The sequence below is a fragment of the Melozone crissalis genome, unplaced genomic scaffold, assembly GCF_028551555.1.
Source record: "Melozone crissalis strain CALT ecotype California unplaced genomic scaffold, PUWL_Pcris_2 ptg000033l_1, whole genome shotgun sequence".
Taxonomy (NCBI): Eukaryota; Metazoa; Chordata; class Aves; order Passeriformes; family Passerellidae; genus Melozone; species Melozone crissalis.
The window spans coordinates 14,117,157-14,144,285 of NW_026535811.1; the positions used below are offsets into that span (position 1 = coordinate 14,117,157).

General features: G+C 40.3%; 1 protein-coding gene across 1 annotated transcript in view; it reads right to left on the reverse strand.

Annotated features, from left to right (window-relative positions):
* The window catches only part of TMEM178B (transmembrane protein 178B), a 214,263-nt gene that overhangs the window by 151,890 nt on the left and 35,244 nt on the right, over window positions 1-27,129 (reverse strand). The window contains exon 2 of the mRNA XM_054281808.1: window positions 3,914-4,027. Coding sequence (XP_054137783.1) covers window positions 3,914-4,027 — 114 coding nt within the window. The remainder of the gene's footprint in view (window positions 1-3,913; window positions 4,028-27,129) is intronic.

Below are 27,129 nucleotides of genomic sequence, written 5' to 3' on the forward strand. Positions count from 1 at the left end.
GACTTCTCCACTGGATTTCCCAGAGGAGCAGCTGCCTCTTCCACTGGATCTTCAGAGGAAGACTACAGCTTTCTACAGAATCCCTGCTCCAACAGAACCACACCTGACACTGCAGGAGGGCTGCAGCCACAATTCCAATTGGACTGCTACCAACACCCTGACCCACAAGGTGTCAGGTCGCATTCTGATTCTACAGGGTTGTTTTGGTCTACTGCATTGTTTATTTTATCCTTTTATTTTCTTCCCTAATAAAGAACTGTTATTTCTGCTCCCAAAATTTTGCCTGAGAGCCCCTTAATTTCAAATTTATAACAATTTGGAAGGAGGGGCTTTACATTTTCCATTTCAGGGGAGGCTCCTGCCTTCCATAGCAGACACCTGTCTTTGCAAATTAAGACACCTGAAAACCCTTCTCACCCTTTCCAATCCCTGCACCACATTCTACAGCTCAAACCCCTGCCATGAGCACATTCCCATGTTTTGTGAACACATATGTAGCATAACAAAAGTGAGCCCACAGGAACAGCATGGAACAATGTGTGAATAAATATAGACTTGCTCACATTTTCTTGGCTTTCTTCTGCAATAATACACTTCAATTTCTGAGAGCATCAATGATGCTGGTCTTGTTTTTTAGAAAACACAACTATGGATCAGGTTTTGCCCTCAAGACCAGGGTCAAAGTGTGACAAGGTAAATGCCTAATAGTGACTCAGTCGTATCACTACATCAGCATCTTCCATAAAGACAGTTACTCGTGCTCAAAGTTGTCAGACATACCTTTCCTCTGGTTCTCTCTTGCTCTCTCAGCTCATATAGAGACTTATTTTGTCTAATTAGATCAACATTTATCTCCTGACAGGCAAGAGCTGACAATACTACAATCATCTTTCCCTCTATCCCTGTTTAACCAGAGATAGTTGAGAGGAAGTGATTGCAGCAAAGACAAGTCCTATTTCCCCAGCTCATACTGCCATAGGCAATCAATTTGGAGCAAAGGTTCCATCTTGAAAATGTCAAACAGAATGAAAAAAAGATAAAATCAAAACTGGTAAAGTCAGCTCCAACCATTCCTCTAGGACCAGCTTCTCTCTCAGGTTCTTGCAGCATAGCTAGAGTAGAGGAGGATTATCTGCTTTGTGTGCTCAGTGGTGCCATGGGGTCCTCAGCCTCAAATTAATTGTCCCAGCACCCACTCCTGCAATTCAAGAGAAACTGCTGGAGCATCAGTCCTGTCCACCAAAAAACGCAATTTGCAGTCCATGGAAGCTCTCTCTCCTCTAATCCCTAGCCCACTGAACACGCAAAACAATGGCTTTCTTTCACAGGAACCATAGTCGGCTGTCCACACACAAGCAGAAGAAAATACATGACTCAAATACAAATACAGCAAATGGTAACAGTGGCTTCAGCCTGGAAGAGGCGTTTTTGTTTACTAGGGTGACCAAATCATCTGCTTTCACTTTTCCAGTTCCTCTGAAGTTCTCCAAGATGCCATTTTGCCCCTGTGTTTCTTCAAGAAATACTTTTTCCCCCCCTATCTCATGCTACAGATCTGAAAAATAATCCATAGCAAGAAAAAGAAGATAGCCAGGCCTGGGCCCTACCTCTTTTGTTGTTTGTCACAACAGTCACTGATATGAACAGGAAAATATTCAGAAGAAAATAATGGCCAGGTTGACTTGGAAATATCAGACTGATCAGTGTTGAGATGAAGTAGCTGTGTCCTGGATGAAACTAGTCCAGAGGCATAGAGCAGGATCAGCTGCTAAGGCAGGGGCTAAAATCACAGGGACTTGCTGAAGAGACTTATCCTACTTGGTCTACTGCAATGTAAAGGGAGAAAAATCCCGTCAACCAAACCACAATTTAAGAGATTGGTATTGGCTTTGTCTTTTAAAACAGGTTACTGTTTCTACACCAGAAATAGTCATATAGATTCAGTTCATTCTTAAATGCAGTGACCTCCAGAACCACCAGTGGGATTACACCATATATCAAAGCACTCTGTTGCACCAACTGCTCAGGAGAAGAGAGCTTCAGCAAAATATTTCTCTACTCTTCTGCCTTCAGATAGGTAGATGCAGACATCAGTTCTATCTACATCTCTCTACACTTATCTCACTCCTGAAACTGGCAAGAAAATTTGGGTCAGAAATATGAGGTACACTCAATGTACCCTCTACAGGGAAGAGACAAGCAGCCTCACCCTGAGAGTGCTTCAGATCACACCAGAAACATAAATATATAAGCAGTGTCTAGATTGCACCTTTGGAGACTGACAAATGCCCTACCAACACTCAAAGCTCAGGAACTTGCTGATCCTACCAAAGGGTGCACACAGCCTTAGATGACCAAGTGTATAACTCTTTATTTGAGCCATTGCTGAGATAAAGATGAATTTTAGAAAATAATTTTTGAACAGTGATATTCCCAGCAAATAGTTGCAGATAAGTCATTGTTACTCAACACATACACAAAGCAAAACCACACATACACAAAGCATAAACCAAAGCCCCTTGCTACTGCCCTATGAGCGCAAACAGAAGATGTCTTGTGTGGTGGGTGCATTTTTTTTTTTTTTTTTGCCCATAGAAGAGCACTTTTACGTTTTATGTCAACATGAAACTAACACCAGCAGAGAAGACAGGTGGTAGGAGAAAACCTGAAGTGAATTGAACCTTCTGATCTTCTGATTTCAGGGACAAATTGGCATAACACAGGATTTTGCAAGACCAGTCTCTTACAACCTGCAGAGAGGCATAAGTTCAATTATTCCTTTTTTGTCATATCACAATAAAAATAGGTATTTATCCACATGGACACATTTAAAAAAAAAAAAAAAAAACTCAACAGGCATTTAGCAAGACTCTCTAGAATGTTCTTAACTCTTAACCAGAGTGTACGAGGAAGGCCTACAAGCATCACTGAATCTCACCCATGCAGGGAAAAAAATTATAGCATTGCACCTTCTCCTCCTCTGAACTTAAAAGGACCCTCCCAAAGCAAGAATGACACAGAGAAGGAGTGAAATATACTGAAAGTCATAGGAACACCAGAGGTCTGGCACAACTCTCAAAGTGACAGTGTAGAAGCTCACTATCACCTCTCAAAGTTCTCAGTCAGAACCAGTACTGCCTCAACCACTGCCACCTTCAAGGAGATTTAACTGCTTCCACCAAAACAGAGTTGCTCAGGATATTCATCAGTCCCCACGACTATGTAGTAACAAGAACAGTAGTTTCCTTCCTTGTGAAATTCTACCTCATGCATTTTCTCAGTGAAAACACTTTTCCATCTCCAAGATGAGAAAGAGACAAGATTTAAGGTCAGCCAATACATCCCAAGGCAATTCCATCCCTGTCAGATCTTGTCACTTCAGCAAGCATTACAAGTTGGTGACCACTGGCTACAATTATCACTGAGGGCTAAGCTCCTTCCTTGTGCCTTAAAGGGTGCAGCAATTCTCTTTCAAGATCTTCAAAGGAGAGCGATGCCACACTCACACAGGAGCTGCTGGCAGTGGGACATATTCTACAATAAAAGCCAGCAATGAATTCTCCTGGAAGCAGGAAACTCAGCAGCAATGGCATGAGAATGTGCTCACGTACAGAGCATTCCACTGAATTAAAAAATAGGGCATTGATTTTGTTATTCATTTTTGTATTTAACTCAGTATTAATCTCTGCATACAAATGCCTTTTCCCCACTGCTGCATTCTCATGCCTCAGCAGAATTTCCAGTCAGCAGCAGAAACAGAGATGTAGGTCCCAAGAACAAATCGATCTGTCTGCTACACGACAAACTGGATGTGAGATGAGGGCTCTGAGCAGGCTGCCACTCAAAGCCTCTGCTCTCATTTACCAGGGAGCCTGCACACGAGGAGAAGGTGAAGAAAGGCAGCAACACTTACGCAAGGCGTGCCACTCATCCTGGCGGATTGTCTTGGTGATGTTGTACGTAAGGTTCTTGGGGATGGTGGCTGAGGAGTAGTGGTACTTGATGTACGAGCACCGCTCAATTGCTCCTGCGAAAGGCAAAATGCAGAAAATGTGGTTAAACAAATGTAACATGTCCTGCCAGCTACAGGCCAGAGGGGTTTGACAACCAAAAGCAAAGCCTAGGAGCAAAGCAATCCCTACCATCCCTGCCCACTATGACAACCAGCACACTCTCCAGCCCATGACATGTAAGCTCAGATCCAAACTTATGATATGGGAAGTTTATCTTTCACATATTCTGGGGAGCTTCCAGACTGGAGTAGCTGCCAGTGCCTGCTTTCACCATGAGATATCTGTGTGGCAAATTCTTCCCTGAGCTGTGAGCTAGCAACTGCCATGCAGTTAATGTATAGAAGCTACAAACTCATGTCTTAGCTTTCTGTGCTATCATGGTCATGACTCAATGCCCATACCTCAGGAAATACACAAAGCAAACACCTTTGATCCTCCCTTAAATAAAAAGCAACACAGAAAAATTATACATATAGGTAGTGAACAATTTCCTAACCCTTTCCACCCTTCAGCAGGGGGACACCACACTGTCCCTTGAAGGTACCTAGACACTCTTACAGCAGGTTCAGAGACGGAATTCATTGGCATCTCTGAACAGTGAGGCTCAGATAGCAATATCAGTGGTTGAAATGGGCAATTTTTTTCCCCTGCTATTTTCTGGATTTCACCTATGCTCCATAGAAAAAAAACACCATGTGCTGCTTCTGATGTCCTCTGGTCACATCATTAGATCTCCTTTTACAAATACTTTCCTTTCTGTACAATAATTGCCCCTCCAGGATCAGATCTCCTGGCATCTCTCTGCATAGTTAGTATCCTTAGAAGAAAGAGTCTGGTGTAGTCTGACGCTTTCCATGAATTATAGCCTAGCCAAATTTCACATCTGATCAGACACCTGTAACTGTGTAACTGTTCTTGTATTGATGAAAGTCAGTCAGGTTTCCTACATTGCTTTTGCCAGCATTCTCTGCTAACACTGGCTTATTAGACCCTCTCACTGAGCTGTCAGAGTCAAAGATCATGGAAGTCATTTTCCCACTAACATTATGTTATTTTGGCTCAGGCCTTTGATACCTAAATAGGTATCCTTAATGTGGTTGGCCACGCTGTTTGTTACTAGCTACCACTAGTCAGAGAAGCAGCAGCTATGCTGGAAATGCTTTTATGTATTAAAAATACATTAAGACAAGCACTCAATAGAATAAATTAAATGAAGCAATGAATTATATAAATAATAAAGAGCGCTATACACAAGGAGGCATGTAGAGGACTCTTACTGCCAGCCTGAACTGAAAAGGCAGACCCATTAGCCTTATATCGACAGTTCCACAGGGTAAAAAATGCTTTTAAACCACTGCAAACGCAGGTTTCTACTAAGGGTTGTAAGATACTATCTGGCATGAACTTAGATTATAGACCATGAATTCACAGCATGAAGAAAACCCATGAAACAAGTTATTAATTACATCACAGCCTACCAGCATCTTCCAGAGTTAGTGCAGTATAAACATTTGAGGTCCTCATTGTTTGCTTCTTGTGAGTATTCTTCACATTCTGCCTTTGACAGCAATTAGATTAGACAAAGCCAAATATTATAGGGGGAAAAGGCAAAATATTTACATATGTATCCGCCTGCCCTGACAGCGTGATGGGCTTCTGTGTGAGTCTGCACCATCTGGGCACCAAATGTACGCCCAGAATTAAAGTTTCAAACTAAGAATAGTATTTAAATAAAAAGACAGCTAGTGTGCAAAGAGCTTTTAAAAAATCCCCAAATCGCAACCTTGCCTTCTTATAGGTTTTCCTATTCCCTTTTGCTAGGTTGGTTTTATAGATTAGAAGTATCAGCAAGAAAATAACAAATGCTTATTTGTCAGAAATTAATCTTTAAGTTATCAGATACCTGCCCAAACAAGAGATTTATATAGAGTAGTAGAAAGAGACACAGAACCAAGATACAAAATAAAAACTTAGAGAAGGAAGGGAGAACAACTCCTGTTCTATTTGCAGCTTTTCTAGAACCAAAAAGGCTAATTTCTAGTAAGGTCCATCAGATTTCTAATTCTGCAAAGACTTCTGGTGGTAATGCAGCAAGCTGGTCAATATCACTTTTATCACCAAAGCCTAAAGCAGAAAGAGATTATTGGCTGAATTCAGGTCATCACTTGACCATATCCATAATTTGGGGCTTATACTTCCTTCCCCATGGCTCTAATGAGACTTCAACACACAAAAACAGCTTTGGGACCACTATCAACCAGGGTGGGCAAACAGGACATTGTACAGCACTTGGCATGGCAGATCAGAGGGCACTGAAGCGCTGCCAGCTCCACCAGGGAGCAATGGTGTCCACTCAGCAGGAGTAGGCAGTACCTTACTGAGAAACTCAAGATTTTCATGGTCCAAAATGACAATGCTTCTGATTGCTTGGCATTTAAACATGAACCATTTATTTAAACCCGCTCTCACAGTGTAGGAGAATGACCCTTCTGAGTCAATGCAACTACACCAGCATATATGAAACTAGAAGTGACAATCAGCTTTTGAACTTAAGAAAAAGGCCTTCAATTGCCTGGACCTGGAAATAAAAATTAGGAGAAGGGCAAGTTTATAAGCAGTGATGATTTCATACTTCTGATGTTTTCCTAGTTGTTCCACACAGAAGAGAACAATGTTCAAGATGCCCAAAGATCCAAGTCCTGGAGGTCCCTATGAGAGCAAAATCAGCAAGAGCAGCAAGAATCAGAATTACTGCTCTGCTGGAAAGCCTTCTCAGAAAAATGCTACAAAACCTTTATCTTCAGAAGAATTACTAGCTATGCTCAATCCAGTCTCTGGAATAGGAAGAAAAGCAAGCTTTCCCCTCCATACCTCAATAGGGTAACTGCAATTAATTTATGGAGCATTTTCAGCCTCCAGCACAAACTTAGACCAAATGCAACTGCAGCTTTGCTCCAATAACTGGGAACAGTATTTATAGAGCAAAGCAGTGAGTGGGGGTTTTTTTAGCTGGGAGCCACCATAGCAAGAGTTATAGATGCCACAAGAAACACAAAAACCACCACAAAGCTGCTCCAGAGACAGAGGCAGTGTATCCTATATTTCTCTGACCAAAGGGAAATGCTTGCTGAAAATCCTAAAGAAAAGTAGCTGATATTTTCCAATAGAGTGCTAAGAAAAGGATCAGCAGAAGGATGCAACTAGAACCATGCAGAGCAGACCTCTGCCACGCCATCATCACAAGCACAGATGCTCAGGGGATTCAGCAGCTGTTAACTGTGGCTGGCAACCCCCTGTTCCTGCAATGGTCAGATGACAAATTGGAGATAAGGAAACTCGAGATAGCTTCATCCTGAGCAGCTAAGTATTCACAGCATCAAACATGCACCTCCTCTTATTGACTCGCTCAGCTGCTCAGCTTCCTTCTCATATCTGCTCATCATTGCTCCTACTATCACCTTAGCACATTAGACTTCCTCTTCTCTCCATTATGAGAAAAACTTTTAACCTAGGCCGCTGGAGAAATACCACCTGAAAACACTGACATTTTTCTATTCGATTTTCAGAACTTTACCAACTAACATCCTGATGTTAGCTCAGCTACCACTGCATCACTGGAGTTGTAAACACCATCCCAGTAGAGGCCTCAAACTGTTTTGTAATGCAGGGAATGACTGGACCATTATCCTACTCTTAACAGAAGAAGATTGAGATCAATTAAGATCCTAGTCTGATGTCCAGGTTGTATTTGTCTGGTAGGTCAACACAAAATTTTTCAGAACTTTTAGACCAGTATTTCTTCACCACTGTGCCCCCACCACTCCCTTAAATATGATATTTAAACTCTTTCAAACTGCTCCAAGCAACAGTTTTTACCATGGTTAATTTAAAAAATAGAACAGAAATTCAAAATGCCACCAGGGTATTGGTTATTTCTGTTGGAAATGGTGGATCTCAGAAGCACCCAGAGGCATTTGCCCTGGTCAATTTGACTTCTGCAAAGGTGGTTGCTGAGTTTCATGAATTTACAGTGTCAGTGTGATCATGGTTTAGTATTATGCATAATACAGACCATGCCATCTAAGAGCTGGTAAAAGAAAGCAGTCCTTGACATGGCCTTTCATCAAACTGGTAACCTGTGAGAGCAGTTGGGTGACAGCAATATCACTTCAGATTAAGGCCAAGATGGCACAGATTTATTTGCATGGGTTATCTGAGAATTCCATTCCTGTCTTGAGGATTTGAATATTTCTCACTTCCCCCCTGCCTCAGCTCTCAGGGCTGCAGATTGTGGGACCATCCTTAAAGGTTCAAGTACAGATTAACCCAATGCCAATGTGAATAAGTTACCTTCAGTAGCTAGAGGACTTCCAGATAGAGATAAAAATTTCTCCCACACTAAGATTCTTTGCCGCAGTCCCTGGGTTAGAGCAATCAGGAAACTGAGATGCAGGGAGCCAGCAGCTCACTCACACTCTCTGGATGAGCTATGGTATAGCCATTCCAGACTGCACAAATTAGGACTGAGAATCATCTTGCATTCTGTAACATGCAGAGATCTGAACCAGGGGGTACCCATTCTTCTCTTATTGTATGCTAATTGTTTCTAAGAAGGATCCAGCTGTAAAACTAGTATTTGTTTTACTACATTTCCTGTCAAAGCTTTTGATATTATGAGCTTCCCTGAAAAGACTGGTGTGAATATTCTGAGCCTTTGCTGCCCCCAGGCAGCTTTTCCTTCTCCTGTGTTGCAGATACCCCTGGATGAACTGTTTTGAAGCACAAAATTCAACAAAATGCACCCTTTGTTCTAGTTCTAATTTTCACAAATCTATTTGAGAATTACTACACAAACATATCCTAGCAAAAGAAATCTTAGCCTCTGGCTTGCAAACTGCTCTCACTACATATATTTGCTCTTAACTTTGAGAAACTGCATTCAGTATGAGAGATTGCCTTAATTCCATGGTTTGGTTACTGGTCCCTCATTGGGTGACTATCTCCATAAAAAACAAAGAGATGTAGATTGGCCATTTAGCCTCTAAGTGTTTCACATTATCTTCAGAAAATCTGTAGAGCACAGGAAGTTCACAGTAGGTTGTTTTTCTTAGCATAACATTTCAGTTAGGTTTCCAGAGGCTACAACCATAATTAGGACCAAAATTTGGTAACAAAAAGCAATTCCATGCGGCATATGTATCTACTATTTTCTTAAAAGTCTTCTCTCACCTGGAAAAGTTCATTATTGATTTGTGTTAGCATTTTTTCATCCTTCAAATTAGCACTGGCAATTCAGGCTGGTGCCATTTCAGAATTATCACCCTGAGATGTATGTGCTGCCCTCAGTTACTTTAATCATGTCTTATGAGTCATCAAAACTCATCTGGAGGTACCTTAATATAGGCAAGCCTTGCAGCTTTAGCATGAATTAACTGGCCAAATTAAACCTTGGAGGAGGATAGAAGGAGAAATTAAGTTCTACTTTGACCAGCTGCTATGACATACCCGCAATCAGAGTCTGCAATCAGATTGCAATCATGCAATCAGATATGCTGACTAGTTAATGAACTCCAGATGACTTTTTTTAATGAAATCAGGTACTTATTAAAAAATATTGCAACACCTTTAACAGGATTATTTTATTACTTCTGGAGTAATACTAACCATGAAAGTACTGGTTACATAGTTTTTCCAGATCTATAAATAGATTCATATCAAATATGTAGGAAGACCATTCTTCTACATTAACTGCAGAATTACATGTGTTAAAAGTGCTCCCTAGATGTCAACCAGCCCAATGCCCTGCTCAAAAGAGGGACAACTTCAAAGTTAAAATCAGATCCAAAGATAGTTCATGTTGCTCCTCATCAAGTTTTGAATACCTCCAAGAATGGAGATGCACATCCTTGAGCACCTATTCCAATGTCTGAATGCCTGTTGAGTTTGTGAGACATCCCCAGGATGAGGTGGAGATGAGGAATCTGACTCCATGTTCTCAGAAAGCTAATTTATTATTTTATGATATTATATTAAAGAATGCTATACTAAAACTATACTAAAGAAAGATAAAGGATACAGACAGAAGGCTTAACAAGAATGAATAATGAAAAACTCCTGACTGACTCCTCAGAGTCTGACAGCTGATGGTGATTGGTCATTAAACAAAAACTATTCACACTAAACCAAACAAACATTGACCAGTTGGTAAACAATCTCCAGACCACATTCCAAAGCAGCAAAACAGAGAGAAGCAATCAGATAATTGTTTTTATTCTTTTCTGAGGCTTCTCTACTTCCCAGCAGAAGAAATCCTGGCAAAGGGATTTTTCCAGAAAATGACAGTGACAAATACCCCTATTACCTAATCAGAAATTCCCTTGGTGTCACGTTAATATTTCAAATAATAGAATACCTCAGAGTAAAGGGCTAAAAATCTAGGAAGAATATGCAACAATCACCACCTTAATCAACATGTTTGGTGAATATTCATCAACTTATATGCATAAATAGAAGCCAATGTTCTAATTAATGAAGCTCAACATAGATTTTCAGTTGCAGCATGGGCCAAACTATTAGAACAAGAGATGTTTCTTCCTAACAGGCTCTGGCATCATCCTGCACTGAGGTTCAGCTTGATCTGCCAGTAGGACTTGTTGCTACTTGCCCTAGATAAAGTGAAACAACTCCTGGTGCCCATTGCTGCTTGCTGTGAGCTGCTAAGGAACTGGGCAGATGCCTCCCTTCAGTTGATGAGCTGAGTTTCTGTCTGTTGGTTTAAGACTCAGTTGCTAGCCCCTAGCTGCCTCCCCTGCATGTGGGTAGAGGTGCACAGTCAGGTTCTGCTCACCTCCTGGATATCTGAGTAAATCAAAGAGGGATCTGATGCAGTGCCCTTTCCCGTTTGCAGACAGACACAAGGGTCACATGTTGGGAGACAATGAACGTGCCTATGGGAACAAGTGACATGGATCAGGAGAGCACTTCTGGAAATGACCACCTGATCATGTCTAGTTACCATGCTTTGGTGCAGAACACAATGTGCTGTGAGGTGATGCCCATTAGATTCTTCACAAATAAAGTTAAATCAGAAGATGTGCTAATGGAAATGCAACTAATCGTACAGGAGCAGGGCCAGTTTGAAGTAACATCCCCTCCTTGAAAACACAAGGTGAACATTAAGCCCTAAGCACAAATTGTTTCTTTTAAATTCACCCCCATCATATCACACAAGGGAAAAAAAACAGCCAAAGTTTCAGGTCACCAGAGAAAGTTCCGTACAGCCGCAAAACTGTATTAATCCGTAACTTAATTTGATGCCTTTAGAGAATAACTTTAAAACTGTATTTCAATTGAAAGTCTGAAAAACACTCTGAAAATTTCACAACATTTTTCTAAATTTCATCAATTTTTTTCAACTGAAACCACCAGCAGCATTAAATTTTCACAAGTGGTTCTGTTCCCTTGCATGCTTTTCACTTCAGAAACAATTATGCACATGAAAATAAACAATTTCCTAACTCTACTTAAGTGTAACTATAAATTCACTTACAAGTACATTATACACCTATGGACTCCCCCCTCTGGGGTAAAATGCAGAAAGTCTGCAGCCTGTTAGGCTGCCAGTGACTATTAAGTGGATATTTCAATATACAATCTTATTGCAGCTTGCTTTTTATATGTCAATGCCTTTACTGACCACCAAAAAATGCAATGAACACAGAACTTCAGGAAAACATACTCAAGGTAGCAGCATCCTCTGTTTTACCTGAAGGAGAAGCTTGCCTGTATCCACTGAGTAGAGAGCAACGGAAAGGATGAGACATAAAATAAATATTTTGTCCACAAAATGGCTCATACCCAGAAAATGCATTAACAGAATGAACAGCTTAAAGATTTTCACTAGGAAAGAGAGCAAACATTTTTCCAGAGTGAGAAGCAGAACTGCGATGCTCTTTTTTCCTTCCATTTTTCTTCTACAGCTCATCTCCCTTAACTTCCAAATAAAGACTCTCTCAGAGCCTCCAGCTTAGTCAAACTTGTTAGGCAATGCTCAGCTGGTAAAGCAGTCCTGTAAAAATTTAGCAGGGGGGGGATGGTTGAAAGGACCCACCATACTGTACTATCCATACAGAAATGGGGTAATAGACAACATTGTGCCATTCCCATTCTCACCAGGTCGTCTGGCAAGCTCTGCCAGCTCCCTTTCAGCACTGACCCACTAGATCTCTAGAGATATAGAAAACATCAGATCCACTGCCCACATGAAAAGAAAGCCATCCCTGAAGATAATGAATCTCCAGACACACAACAGCTTTGTTGTGCGTGGGCTTTATGTGACCAGATTCCACAGAGCAAATTCCACAGATTTCAGACAGTTACACCTACATTTCAATTTCTGATTCCACACCAAAATGTCTAAATTTTCTTTTCAACCACTGTGTGAGCAAAGACAGAGGTGCAGAAGACATGTGCACACATATTGAGCAGACAGCAACATTTTCAGAGTAGAGAAAAAATAAAGTGCTCGAGCAGCTTTTGCCAGGCCTGTTCCTCACATGGTCTCTGGATAGCCCAGCAAATAGCAGCTTGCTTAAAGCCACCAGCTGGCAGAAGATAAATATTCCACCCATGACAAGAAAAGAATCCAAGTATGAGACCAAAAGCTGAATTTGCATTGGAAAGTGATGAGCTCACACTTTCTCTCCAGGGACCAAGGAAAGGGGGCTGGCAAGGAAGCAGGAGCAAGAAGAGGGTTATGAAACACTTTTTTACTTCAGCTATTAATAACAGTCTCCAAGCCACAGGGCACTTGAGAGGAGGAAGGCATCTCCTTGCTTCTATTAATCTTTTTGTCCACCTATTTGCTTTGGGCTGGCCACAGGGGAGAGGGAAGCAGAGCACAAATGAAAAGTTAAGGAGGTTAAAAGGACTGAAAAATATTTGCTCCCACATGTTTGGAGGCAGAAATTAAATGATCAATAAAAAGTCAGTGAGACAGCAATTACCAGTAAAAACTCACTGATGACCCAATAGCTCATGGAACAAAGCAATATCTCAGCACTGCTGTCAAGTCAAAGAAAAAGCACAGCAAAAGCTATTCCATGGACAGGTTTCTTTATATCAATGTACACCCTATGATTCTCATAGTAAGATGCTCCCATGGAGCTTTGTGTTTCATCAACCAGCTTCAAAACCTATTTCAAATGGATGTCTAAGAAGCAGGGTCCCAGATGGCCAAGAAGAAAATAAGGGTGGATCCACTGATATCACTCATCCTGCTGAGTATCTGTGATCACATGCAGTGAAGTCTGAGGTGCCTATCTCTCTGCCTTGGAAAGCTCTTTTACATGCTGCTTTGCAATGTAAATGTGGCTTTCTAAACACATTCAGTCCCCTCCTTAAAGTGAGAGGAACAGAAGCTCTTCTCTGTATCCCCTGTTAGTTTACAGCAAGCACCACAAAAAGCTGAGCTGGAGAAAGCATTTAGCTTTCTTGTAGCACTTCAACATCATGTTTAAGCAGCAGAAATCACAACATGACAGAATCATTGAGATGCTTGCATGCAACATTGAGGAAATAAGGCTGAGACCTAACCCAGACAAATCTCCCAGAAGAACCCACTTAGAGGAGGTCTTGTGCTTGCATAGAGCAGTGTCTTTAAAAAAAAAATCCCCTAAAAAAGGATTTATATGAGCTATGCAACACCTTTATGATATCATTTTCAGGTAGGTTTTGTCCTGCAACTAAGTGTGGGAGCGGCAAGCAGAGTTTCACAACCTTAACTGGAACACAATAAGTCGTGATGAAGAGAAATGAGAAGGAAGCAGAAAGTTTGTGGCAAGAGTCATATGGTAGAGATTTCTAGAACTAAACTAAGGAGACAATTTTTTCCCTTTTGGTCAAAAGGCATTTTGCCTATAAGTTGAAATTAAGATCGATTTTTCTACTATGTTATATGTAAAGGTGATTTGGCTTGCTTTAAATTTGGGAAAGGTGCCCCTCTTAGCATAGATCCCATTTTGCACATTTTAAATTAAAGGTAACTAGGAGAAACCACAGCATTTGCAATTATCTCAGTTGCAAAAGCAGAAATACCAGCAGAAAACTAGTCTATCAAAGAAATAAGTGGGGAAGAAATACAACATCAGCTTTGCAACAAGGCTGGGCTTTTTCCCCTATGAGCAGACTACAGCATGGATAGACCATAAAGACACCCTGCTATTCCCATGAACTGTTCTCTCTACCTCTCTACATCCTGTGCTGATGGACAGACTACCTCCATCCATCAAGGACTCTGCTGAGACTTTAAAACTGTGCCAACAGAAGACTTTCAACCTATTCTCTCTTTGGTAGAAAGATACTATTTTAAGTACATCCTTATACTCTAGATTCTCTAAGATTAAATTTTTTTTTATGCTGTCCCTATTCTAGTTATTTCAAGAAAAAAATTAGGGTACTGTGATTGAAATAAAGATATTTTCAAGACACCAGTTCATACATAAAGTATTTCTGAGACAAAGATCCCCTGCAGTTATTAAATGTAAGTGCAGAGCAAAGCTAACAGATGAGATCATCCCTAAGTGAGCAGAGTTTCTCCCGGCAAGTCCGTAATGTCTCTTGCCTCAAACTCTACCAACTGAATAACTACTTGGATCATAGAGTCTGATGACAAAAGCCACAAAAAACTACCTTGAAATAAACATTGAGGATTTTTTTCCTGGTGAGTAGAGACCATTAAATTATACAGGCATTTCTATAATGTCTCTCTGAAGTGAGGAACAGCTTCATGTTTGGCCATGCTCTTTCCCTGTGCAGTCATTCCCCGGACTGTCCTTGCTCAAATTATTAACTTGTGGGCTGCCATGACTGAATTGCAAAGATACTTCATCTTCCTTTCTAAAGGAGTACACATTCAGAGGGACAAAAGACTGCACAGCTCACTGCCCTTCCCTCACAAGGCTGTTTGCTGCACTACTGTAACTGGACTTATTATTGAGGGCTTCAATCAAATAAAGGCCTTGAGAAATTCAACATTATGTAGATATTTTAAAAGGCGTCCTTGAATAGTCAAACAAACTGAAAGACAACTAGAAGGAAAAGAAAAGGAAGATAAAGATGGTGATAAGAAGATCAGACAACTGTACTGTGAAATCCAATATGAGCAAAAGCACAATTTGGTCATTCTAAAGCCTACAAACCACAGATATTGTAATCTCTCCACAGCTGTCTGAAATCATAGGTGGTTTCTCCTGCCAGAAGGAAATTATTCTTGAAGAAGTATTTGAAATAGAAAAAGTTGGTGGATGTGATCAAAAACTATTTTTCCAGTTGACTGGACTGTGCCCTTACTTATCCAGTAATGAGTTTTGCAATACCATCACACACCCTTATGTACAGAAGGCTTGGGCATTGAGCACCTCTCCATAAACACTACAGTAATTCATTTCTGGTGCATCAAGGTCTTGCTGCACTCAAAAGTACTTCAGTCAACAACTTTGGGCTAGAATCTCAGCGTTGCTGCAGATGCTCTGTACCAAACAGTTCACAGCAGATAAAAACACTGAAAGGATAAATGCCCTTGAAAGAGGATAGAAGGAACCAGAAACTGAGAAGGGACTAACTTCTCTCCAGTCCCAACCTTCCCTTTGCTTATTCCCAGTACACATCTGGAAGGATCAGAGTATGCCAATAGCTCCAGCTATGGGAAAGTCAGCAGTGAGATGACCTGTTGCCAGCATGAGCTTGAATAAGGAATTAAGTTATTCTAGTCAAGTCTCAAAGGTAATTATTATCCAAGTACTTTAGCTCAGATTCATTGTATTTCTCTTAAGACATGCACATGATGTACTTTAATGAAGAAATTAAAAATGGCAGAAGCCAGCCCAACTTATGGAACAGGGCAGCAGAACAGAGTATTATTTTTTCCCCACACCAAATCAAGTTAGATTGTTATAAATTCATGTGACCCTAGCTTCGACCCAGAGCTGGTGTATATTTAAATGTATTAAGGTGTGGGATGAGAATTTGTCATCCCATCTACTGCTGGGTCAGCACATATTTGAATTTCCTTTGGGAGGGTATTGTGACATGATGTTCCCTTGCCTATAACATCCTCCTGTCTTCCAATAAATGTCATCTACCACTTCTCGCACCTTCCCATCTGAAATGTCAAATCAAATCAGAGGCTTACAGTGTGAAGGTCTCCTACTCACTGCAATGTAAGATGTTCTGACCAGGACAAGCTGGACTAAATATTTCTGCTGCCTGTCAAGAAAGTTGTATAGAAGGAAAGACATGATTCAAAGTGCACTGAGCAGCATTATATAATAGAACTCCATGGATGGCAGCAATAAGCATTGTCTGAAAGGTAAGCATTGCACATCTGAACATCTTTGTCACCACCCAACGCATCCCACCATCCCTGTGCCTCAAAGGGCAGCAGAGCCCCACTGGGGTTTATAGCCTGAAGTGTAATTCAGCCCTTTACAACTCCAGAACCTGCTTTATGATCCTCATCCTGGCAGAGGAGGAGGCAACCATATCCCAGAAGATCCCTCAGCATACATGGGACCAAAGAAGAGCTCTCTTCCAAGCACCACTTGGAAGGCCTTTAACACCACACTGGTGAAATTCAGATGCAGAGAGGAGGAGTTATGGAAACAGGCATTTATTCAGACACTGCCAGCTCAGGATTTACTTTTTTACTCTATACTCCTCATCTGAACTTTAATAAAGGCTTGTGTCTCAGCAGCCTCCGATAACATCCAACAGGACAAATTCAGTGTACGCTGAATTCACTGTACAATTGCAGTGAACAGAATCTGTGCCCTGAAAGACTTTTGCTGATCCTGTTTAGCACTTCCACTGCTCATATAGATAATTTTGTATATATGTAAAGATAAGACTCGAACTGCAAGGCTTGATTTTAAAAATTAAGAACTCCATGATTCAGCATCCTATGTGCTTCTGGATATGTTTTATCTGTACAATTAATTCTAAATCCAGGTGTTATTATATGTGTTATATTCCATGAATGCTTCACTTCCCATTTTAGTTACTACTCTAAAACTACCTTGCACAGTCAGTTTCTCTACAATATCTGAAACTATTTAATAAAAGACAGTATTGCTACCCAGCATTAATTGATGTACTAGTCTTCCCAAAAGAGCGTGAGGCTTCAGTTCACTGAGTATAGGACGAGGTGAAGGAGATGCAGGATGATTCTAAACATGCCTCCACTGCATCATCAGCCATACTGATGAAAAGGATGGAGACAACATGCCAACCTAACAGAAAACATATTAATTGGAAAACATCCAAACCTTTAAGAAAATATGCCATTAGCTTATTATTCTTACCTCCTAGGGTTCTGCTATATCAGGTTTAATTACAGCAATTGTGAAAAAAATCATAATAAAGAGATATAGCTGCAAGCTGATCTTGCCCAGAGATTCCACCCACCAGAGTAAGAGGCAAATGCAGCCCCAGGAAGACACTGCAGTACAAGTTCAGTGAGTTGTACATGCAAATCAGTTTCATCAAAAATATTTCTAAGTAGAGCCTAACTTAAAGAGAACAAGATATTAAGGTGGCATGCACAAGGCTGAGATTCAGGAGGCACTCCCAGGACCAGGAGATCTAGGAAGGAGAAGCAAAATGCCCATCTCATACTGCAGTAGAAATACAGTGAGGGTGTACAAGTGCCAGACTCACTGGCAGCACAGTCAATGCCCCAAATTGAACACCCAAGTCTGGCACTGGACATGACTGGAATCAGCTAAAGATGACACTTGTGTCCTCCTCAGGCAACTGGCCAGCCTGATCATGCCTAGAGAAAAGAACAGCCAAGGTTAGATGGTTAACAGAAGGGGTTGCAGAGTTTATGCTTGTAGCTACACAAGTGGGCAACAGGCCCATAAAGCAAAGGGAAAAGGAGCTAGCAGCACAGAGCTCTAAAAGGAGTGAGAAATAAAATATCCCCAAAAAATAGTCCGATTTCTGAAATTGATACCATTATCATAAATGTTTGTATAACACATTTGCAAATGCAGTAGATTTTACACTTTAAGGATTAAACAGCTTTTCTGAATGTAGCCACAGCAGATGCAGGATATATGGAGTGCCATTCTTAGTACATGGACACAGTTCAAGTAAAATACTCCAATCCTGGAATATCAGTAAGTGAACAGCTTTCAAATGTGCAGGAATGCAACTTCATCCACACAAAAGAAGCCTTTGCCAGGAGCACACACAAAGGCAAAATTGGATCTTGACACTTCATAGTGGACTAAAGAAAAGCTACTTGGGAAATACAGAATCACAGAATAGGTTGGGTTGGAAAGGACCCTAAAGGCCACTCAATTCTAACCCCCTTGCCACAGGCAGGGACACCTTTCACTAGGATCAAGTTGCTCAAAGCCACATCCAATCTGTCCTCAAACACATCTAGTTCCAGAGCTTTAACATGTCCCTGAGATTTAAGAAGCATCTTTCCAAAATGACAGCAAGTGGTCTGGAATTGTAGAGAATGGCAGGAACCAGAAATTTCCAGCTATTATTTCCCCATTCCAGCAAAAATCTTTCCTACTGGAAAATAACCAAGTTATCCTAAGAAATGAAAAATACCAATATTCATCTGTTATTCCATAGACTTTCAACTATGGAATAAAAGATTTTACTATGAAATTGCATGACAATAACTTACTTTAAAGACAAATATTAAGTAATCTTGACATATAGACCATGATATTTAAGAACACTTAGGTTGTCTTTAAAAGGAGGGAGCAAAAGAAAATACCTTGTTTCTCTGTTTATATTTCCTACAGTCTTGGTGGCATTTATTGCAATCCAGCAGTGCTGGGACAATGACTAGCAACTTCAGTCTTGCACTGGGTTCCCCTGAGTCCAGGCACTGTGTGATTGTGGAACTAATAGTGTTCCAGACCAAATTTATTCACCATTTGATGAAAAATTCTAGTGCTTCTGCAATATCACAGTACAAGCTGATTTTGTACTAGGGTAGAAAGATGTACTTGAAAAATAAAAAAATCATAGCTAGATATACTATTAATATTCAAAATCCAAGAAAAGAAATAAAATGGAATGATCTAATGATGCTCAAACTGTACACCTCACCCACAAGAGTTGTTACTTAAGACCAAGCCTGCAACTTCATTATTCATATTATACCAGAGCAAAAAAAACCAGACTCTGAAATAGTCCTGGTTGTTTAAAAGACTCAGAATCTTGTACTCCAAAAGGAAGTAAAAACATGTATACTCTTGAGGTCCCACAAGTAAGTAGGACATAGTAATGTAAGCTGCACTCTGCCTCTGTGGCAACCTTTAAGCCTCAAACTCATGCTCCTCTGATTTTGCCTAATTAGGATAATTTAAGCCTGAGGCTTTGATCATTCTGGAGCCTGATTCCATGCCATGAAGTATAAAAACAGTAAAGAGGTTTACTTCAAACAGTTGCACATGACCCGTGGCAATAATACAGCACTTGAATCGCTTCAGCACTGGACAGCTCTGCAGCTTCTCCAAATATGCTGACCTGGACATGCAGCTGAGCATGATTTCCCCTCAGCCATTCCTCCTAATCCTATAAAGTGAATCTGAGAAATACAATGTGCACAGTAGTTGAAGGATGCCAGTCTCACTTCTAACAGGAGAAAAGCAGACTCATATCACCACAGATACTCCTACTAGGATAATATTTATGAGGAGATTTTAAAATAATTTTTAAGCTAGGCTAGATATAGTCAGTTACTTATCTCTGCCTGGAGGATGCTGGTGCCTGCTGGATCCTCAGCCCAGAGTTAGAAAGGACAGGGATAATCACTCAAATGCCTTGTTGGAAATGGGTACCATCATACCTGCAGCACAGTGCATGCCTGCAGCTGTGCTGCATCAGGGATGCAGTCAGGCATTATGAACTGTATTGCTCTGCCATATCACTAAAAAGCATGATGGAAGGTTCTGACAGTACCTCTCATTAGGCTTAGGGCTATGCTGCTCCCATCAGACAGAAGAAAAGTGGAAGCAGTGTCCTGCCAGAGTCCATAACGTGTCTCAGCAAGCAGGCCCAGACTCCTGTGTCATGAATTACCTGGTTGGAAGAACTGCAGCTTGTTTCAATATTAAAAAAATATCCCTTTCATTAGTTTAACCTTTGGTCCCTTAACCCTGAATTTCACCTCTCTGAACTACAAACAACAATCACAACTCATGAATATTTAGGGAGGGACAGTAACTTCACCCTATTCCAGAAAAGGAAGAGTGAACTGCACTATTTAGCATGAACCCACATCAGATGATAATGAAATGAATTAGCAATAAAAATTTATTTCATGTATAAAAACCTTTTAAAAGAGAAATAAGCCAAGCTCCGAATTACCATTAAAATTAACTTCCATTGATGCTCTGCCAGTGCTGCTGAACTAATGTTCTTTGCAGAAGCCAAGTGGATTGATGATTGAGTGGTATCAATTAACATGAACTGTTGTGCTAGTTTCTTCATCTGGAGATCAAAGCATTTTGTTTAGGAGAAAAGAAAAATGCAGCACCACTAAGGTTTTCCCCTTCTGCATTACTCTCCATTTCCAATATCTAGTCTCTGGCACAACTAGCATTCCTTCCCAAGCATAACTCTCTGTATTTAAGTAACCATCAACCATAAAGTCAAAATAAAAATTCCATCTTCTGGGAATTAAAGCTCTAAATAGAATGGTTCACAGACCACAGGCAACTGAAATGTTGTATTACAAAGCTAGCACACAACTGAGTATGGCTGAGTGCTGTTCAGGTGACTGGACGCAGCTTGGGCTGGTTTCTCTCCCTGTGGCTCCCTGGCAAGATGACAAATCTCTCTTCAAGGTGGCTGCCTGTCTTTTCATACAGGCAGCACTACCGAGTCTCTCAGCCCTCTTCCTTGTCAAATATCAATGTAAAAGTCTGATGCTTATATTTTTCTCAGCTTATAAACCACCCAATTTTGTCGATCCACGCCAGTGAGTTGCTGCTGGAGGCATCTAAGCAGTAAGAAAGTTGTGACAATAGAGAAGGAGCATCAAAAAGGGGGGAAATTACATATTGAAAGAATTCTGACTGCCCCAGAAACTCACATACATTTTGTCAGGTCACTCAAAACACTCCCAATCAGCAGTCTAGACTGGAGCAAATGTCTGGGGAACAAAATATTTTGGCTTTTGTGATTTGTGCCCAGTCATCATCTGAGTGTTTTGCCTTTGACCCAGGCAGGGTAGGAGAGGTACACGGGCTCTGTCTCAAGGCTTGGCCTCACCAGAGTTTCTCTGTACCTACTGCAAGTCCCACTGTGATAACCAAATTCAACTAAGTAGTCTACCTGGATCTCAAAGCAGGCAAATTCACTACAACACACTCCAAATGTGGAATGCTAGCAAACACACCTGTGAAAGCCACAGGAAACAGTCATGAGATTTGTTAATATTAACATCTACATCTATATTAGCAACAAGAGTTGTGCCTGAAAGGAATGGACAATTTAAGACCTAAAGTACATCCACTGCTTCTCTTTGCTCCTTAGGGGCAAGGATCTACTCCATGTAGCCAAACATGACTTCACTTGGCTCTAGCCCGCTGTCCCTGCTAAATCCCAAAATACCCTGTGGAGGGAAATAAACAACAGCAGGTATGGAAAGCAGTTAAGGAACTGACAAAGGCCACATTCCTTCTCAGTTTTGAGATGAGGTGGAAAGTCAGTGAAAAAAAATCTCATGTTGATGTCAAGAGTGGCAACAAAGAATCACATCAATAGAGCAAGACTATCAGCTGTGAGAAGGCAGAGATTGAAACTGAAGGCAAACCTAAAAAGAACCCCAAAAGTGCAGTCCCACATTTTGGGGTCACCCAAAAAAGGGCCTAAATTTTACTTCTTCGTAGGTATCTTAAGGTGTTTGGGGCTGGAATTATACCTAGCAGTTGCTTGCAATAGCAGAAGACTACACTGATTCAGCAGCTCTTCCTCATCCTGCACAGAGGTGTCAGGAGAAGGCAGTAAAAATTATCTGCATTTCATGGATGTGAACAGGGAAAAACACAAGAGCAATTAAATATTTTAATTCTCCTCTCTAAGTTCTGCCACTATGACCTCACTACATTACTTGAAGTACTCTCTACTCAGCTAACATTTTTATTAAGGATAAACCACCTCTAGCCTCCATTCCACTTTAACCACCATTACCCACCCATAAGACTCAGCACAGCCACTGAAAGTGCTCTGAACAGCATCAGAGCTATGCTGCCTTGTGCAGCAGACCAGCAGGGAATACTTTAATTAGTGTTTTCTTCTGAAGCATAAAAAGATATTCTGAAATTACTTTGCCTGGTAACAAACTGCATCTTTCACACTATTGGAGAACTGAAACTGATTCCTGCTTCATGTACTTTCCCTTAGTTTAATTTTTTGTTGCTTTGTTTTACAGACTTCCTTCTATCATGATGACAGCTACAAAAAAATATTGCAAAAGCAATGGAGAAGGGAATGTTGATATTAAGGGAAATTAAGTTTTCACTTGCCTTGCTGAAATAAGTTATTCAAGATGGGTGGGAACAACCCGAGCAGAAAAAAGAAAACCTACAAACTACTTTATTTCTTGAAAATTCAGTTGCCTCCTTCACAGGGTGACTTGGTTCATTGGCTCTGAACTCAGAGTGAAGCAGAGATCACTTCTACCTCTCAAAGCAGGCATGGCTCACACACAGCAGCACCAGAAGCCTTTACATGCGTCAGGTTCTGGAGCCACTGCCCTGCCAAGCTGGCATCCAGTCACCAGCAATTACAGGGACAATTAAATACACATTTTCCTGCTATGCAATGAAGTGCATTTCAATAACATTCTTGTGTACTTATTAAAATGTTTTCCACTGGAAGATCTCCAGAATGATAAATATTCATTAATCACCACAAAACTACACGAAAACTACATCAAATAGGTGATCACAGCCAGAGTTAAAGGCCATTCTATATTAAGTCAACTTCATGCTGCTCTGTTGACATACAGCCAACTTGCTGTGAGCCATTCCAGCCCCGGAATTACCTTTCCTGCAAGAAAACACTTTGGCCAACAGCCCCCCTGCATTTGTCAATCATCCCAAAAGCTTTGGCTGAGAGAAGCAAGGGCCGATCCAGGCATCCATGAACTGATAATCCTCAACTACCTCAGCAGCTGAGCCAGACACAGATTGTCAGGACAGGCACCTCTGAGGAAAGCTCGGGGGCCAGGGGAAGAAGGAAGGGCACAGCCAGATCCCACATTTTCCCACAGGCCATGGGATCACAGATTCACAGCTCAGCTAGTTGAGTCACTCACACCTCAGGAAAGGATGACAGAAACCTTTGCCATGGCAGCAGGTGGCTCTCACTGCCCACACCTGACACAAAAGGTTCTCAGTGAGCAGCCCAGAGCACAAGACTTGGCTGGAGTTAACAGAACCCCAGAACACACACTCAAGGGGTAGTCCATAAAGAAATAAGGTTTTTTACATGATTTTTGCAATAAAGGTAAAATTTTTCCTGAAAAATCATCCTAGCAGAGAATCCAGTACACTGTGTTACAAGCAAACCACTTGATACTAATATAGCTTATTTTGTTCCAGAACAGGAACAAGCAATTCTATTGGGAAAGCTGGAGTTGAACTAAGAAAATTCAGACAGCAACATTTTTTACAATTAGAGACATTTCTAACACATCACTAGGCTGTTTGAATTTTATTACCCATGTAGAAGAAAAGACTTGAAACACAGTTTACAGAGAATTTGTACTGCAGAGTACTGCTGTGTCTGATACCCAATAAGACACAGAAGTTTGGATACTTTCATTTGTATACATGAGTATTTGTACATATGCATGTTTTAATTAAGCCTTATTAATGTACTTAGTCTATTTTTCTCTCTATAATTATACAGTTATGCAGAAAAACATTCAAAAGCCTAGATGACTCAGGAGTTTGACAGCAAGATATGAACTGCCAAATTTAGTCAGCAGTACAAATTCAGCAACCCAGCTTAAGTCACTAATCTGGAGCAGACAGTCATTTAAATACAACTCTGACAAGTTTTATCCTTTTTTCTTTGTTAATTGTCTGCTAAAAGGCTGCAAATAAAATCTGAAATTTATTCATTATTCAAAATGATTCATAAATGTCTACGCTGACAAACCCTCAGCCTACAAATATCTTAAGCTATGGCTGTCACAACTAAGTAAACAATTTGCAATTCATGGTGTAACTTATGTAATGAATTTCTTCACCTTATGTAACCAGCTTGAACAGTTTAAAGAGCTGACAAACACAACATACATTTTTAATTGCACACTCCCAGTTAACAGTTGGGTTGTTAGAGGAATCACCCTCCCAGGAAACATACAGTGCCACGTGATTTAGGTTGCAAATATCAAATCTTTTGCTTGAGAACATGCTTTGAAACTCACTTTGTCTGCCCACACCAAATGAAGAAGGCAAGTTCAAGCTATAAATGCTTTTCCACTTATGCTGTTGTAGTAGTAGTACCAAAAAAGCTTCCAATTTAAGCATGATTTTTCTTTAAATTTCAGAAAATGACAATTTATTCCATCTTCTCCAGTACTACAAGATTTGGAAAATGGACATTTACCAGGAAGCTACTGCATTCTTCCTGAAATCATCAAGTGTGCTCACAAACTCTGCATCAAGGGTTGGGGTCACACTAACACAGGCCTTGTGCTCCTCTGCTCTCTTCCCAATGCTGCACTTCACTCCAGGAATTAAAAACTAAATATATGAAACTACACTGCAGAAGATTGCTTAAAGCAGTTCCTCAAAAAGAATTAAAAGCTTCAGGCAGCCTGAGTTTACCATTTGTCTCAGAATCCAATTCCACAGTTTATCACCATGCACAAGTCTCTTGTACTGAACTAAAATTTTACATTTCCGTTCATTATTAACCATTTTTTTCTGTGTGTTTCCCCAAACTTTGCTTTTACTAGAGCCACAGACAGTGCGATGATCAGATCTTTTCCCCCTATTTTTTGTGCTAAGGTACAAGCCATATTTCAATACTATTAATAGGGCTCTTAGAACCCTTTAAATTGTGTGTAAAATCAAGAGAGGGAAGGTGACTTTAATGGAGCTACTACTGAACATGAATAAAGCTCTGAAGTCTGGCCCTACTGATTTAGCTTTGAAAAGAAAAAAAATTAACTCCTAAGCCAATCATCCCAGTGTCCCAGTTTTCAGTGTTCTTTGATTTCCCCCAGTATTACTCAGATAGAAAAGTGAAATATTTCTGTGCTGCCAGGCAATAGCTATCAACAGTTCTGGAGTACTCTGATGCTTTGCCCCACTTATAACAGACTTTAAAATCATGCCAGTTTAATATCAGTTCTCACACAGATTACAACTCCTATTTTTCACTAAAAGGAACTATTCCTAGACACAGCTCTGCCCAACAGCAACAAGAGTTTTACAAGACCCCAGGCATGAAACAGCAAGGCCCCTCCACAAGGGCATTGGCACCACATCTGTGAAATACTTCTTGACAATGAGGATAAGGCAGTGAGGAATTGGATCCGAGGACAGTGGCCTTAAATTAAAAAAAAAAAATCATTTTTCATAACCAAATAATCAAACTCCTCCATGTTGTTTGGGTTTTTTTTATTTCTGCCAACTTCCATTACTGTACTTTTAAATAAATATTACTAAAAATTTATTATTATTTATTATATTACTAAAAATTTATTATTACAAAAAATAATAAAAATATCAATATAACAATTAGAAAATAATTTCATTATAACAACTTGAAAGATTTTAAAGATGTCACTGAAATTTAAGGGAAGAAAGACCAAAAAAATGAGCCTATCTTGAACTACCAAAAAAACCCTATCTAAAAAGTCTGGTACTACCTTTCCACAACTATGTTCTCATTTTTCATACAGCTCTCACCCCTGGGACTCCGTCTGTCCTCAAGATTTTCCTTTACCAGTGGTAACATGTTCCTGATGACTTGCCCTGGAGGTAGAAACAGCCCTGTGTACTCCCCCATCAACACACACACACTTGTATTTCCTTCCTTCCTGCCCATGTTCCACTGCTATTTCAGTCTATTCTTCTGTCTAGACAAATTTTACAACTATTTGCATTACTGGGCTTTCCTAATAAAAATACCCCTGTGCAATCTGCCATCACTGTGCCTGTGCCACTTAAGATGAATGTAAACACAGAAAATAAAGCTGAAAAGGCACATGGGCCTCGTATCTGTTGGATGTACAGGAGTCACACAGATATGAAATCCAAAAGCAGTTATTGCAGTTCTTCAGAGGAGGATTTATTAGACTCTTTTCTTAAGAAAACCCACACAGTATAGATGGTGTTCCCACCAACCCCAATTTTAACACTATATCCCAGGCAAATTATCTTTATAGACAAGACTACAGCACTCCCAAAGACTAGCATCAAATTCTGCATTATGAGCCAACTGCAGAGCAGTAACCTTTTGTATTTTACCAACATTTCCCAAAGTATTTCGCATTTTAAGACTCAGATCCAATAACATAGCAATTAAACTCATGGAAGACAGCTGAAAACCTACTCTGACTATCTGGGCATTGATCAATAACCAGAATAAAATTAAAATTAGGCCAATATTTGTCAATCACATATGCTTCATAAATCTTCAGGGTTTTTTAGGGCTAGATTGATTTTTTTGCACATTTGGAATGGATGTTGTCAAACAACGCACAGAATGAAATCCAAATATCAATGAGAGTATTAAAATTTAGACCTTAGACATAAATCCTGCATGAAAGAGACAGCCTTTATAATACTTTTGCCACTTATAATATTCCCCTCAGCAACATCTGGCATAAAGCAGCAGTTTTCCCCTAAAACCTCACACAATGTGATACATGTCACAATAAAATTCCTTTAATATGATCACTTATAATACATAAAATGTCAATTCAATTAGACTACCACCATTATAGCTTCCTGGTAATAGTTTGCTCTACAAAAGTGTGACCTAGCACTCCTCCTATTTGTTACTCTAGGGGGGAAAATGTGGTGATACTGCACTATGTAAGGTACCATCAGAAGGT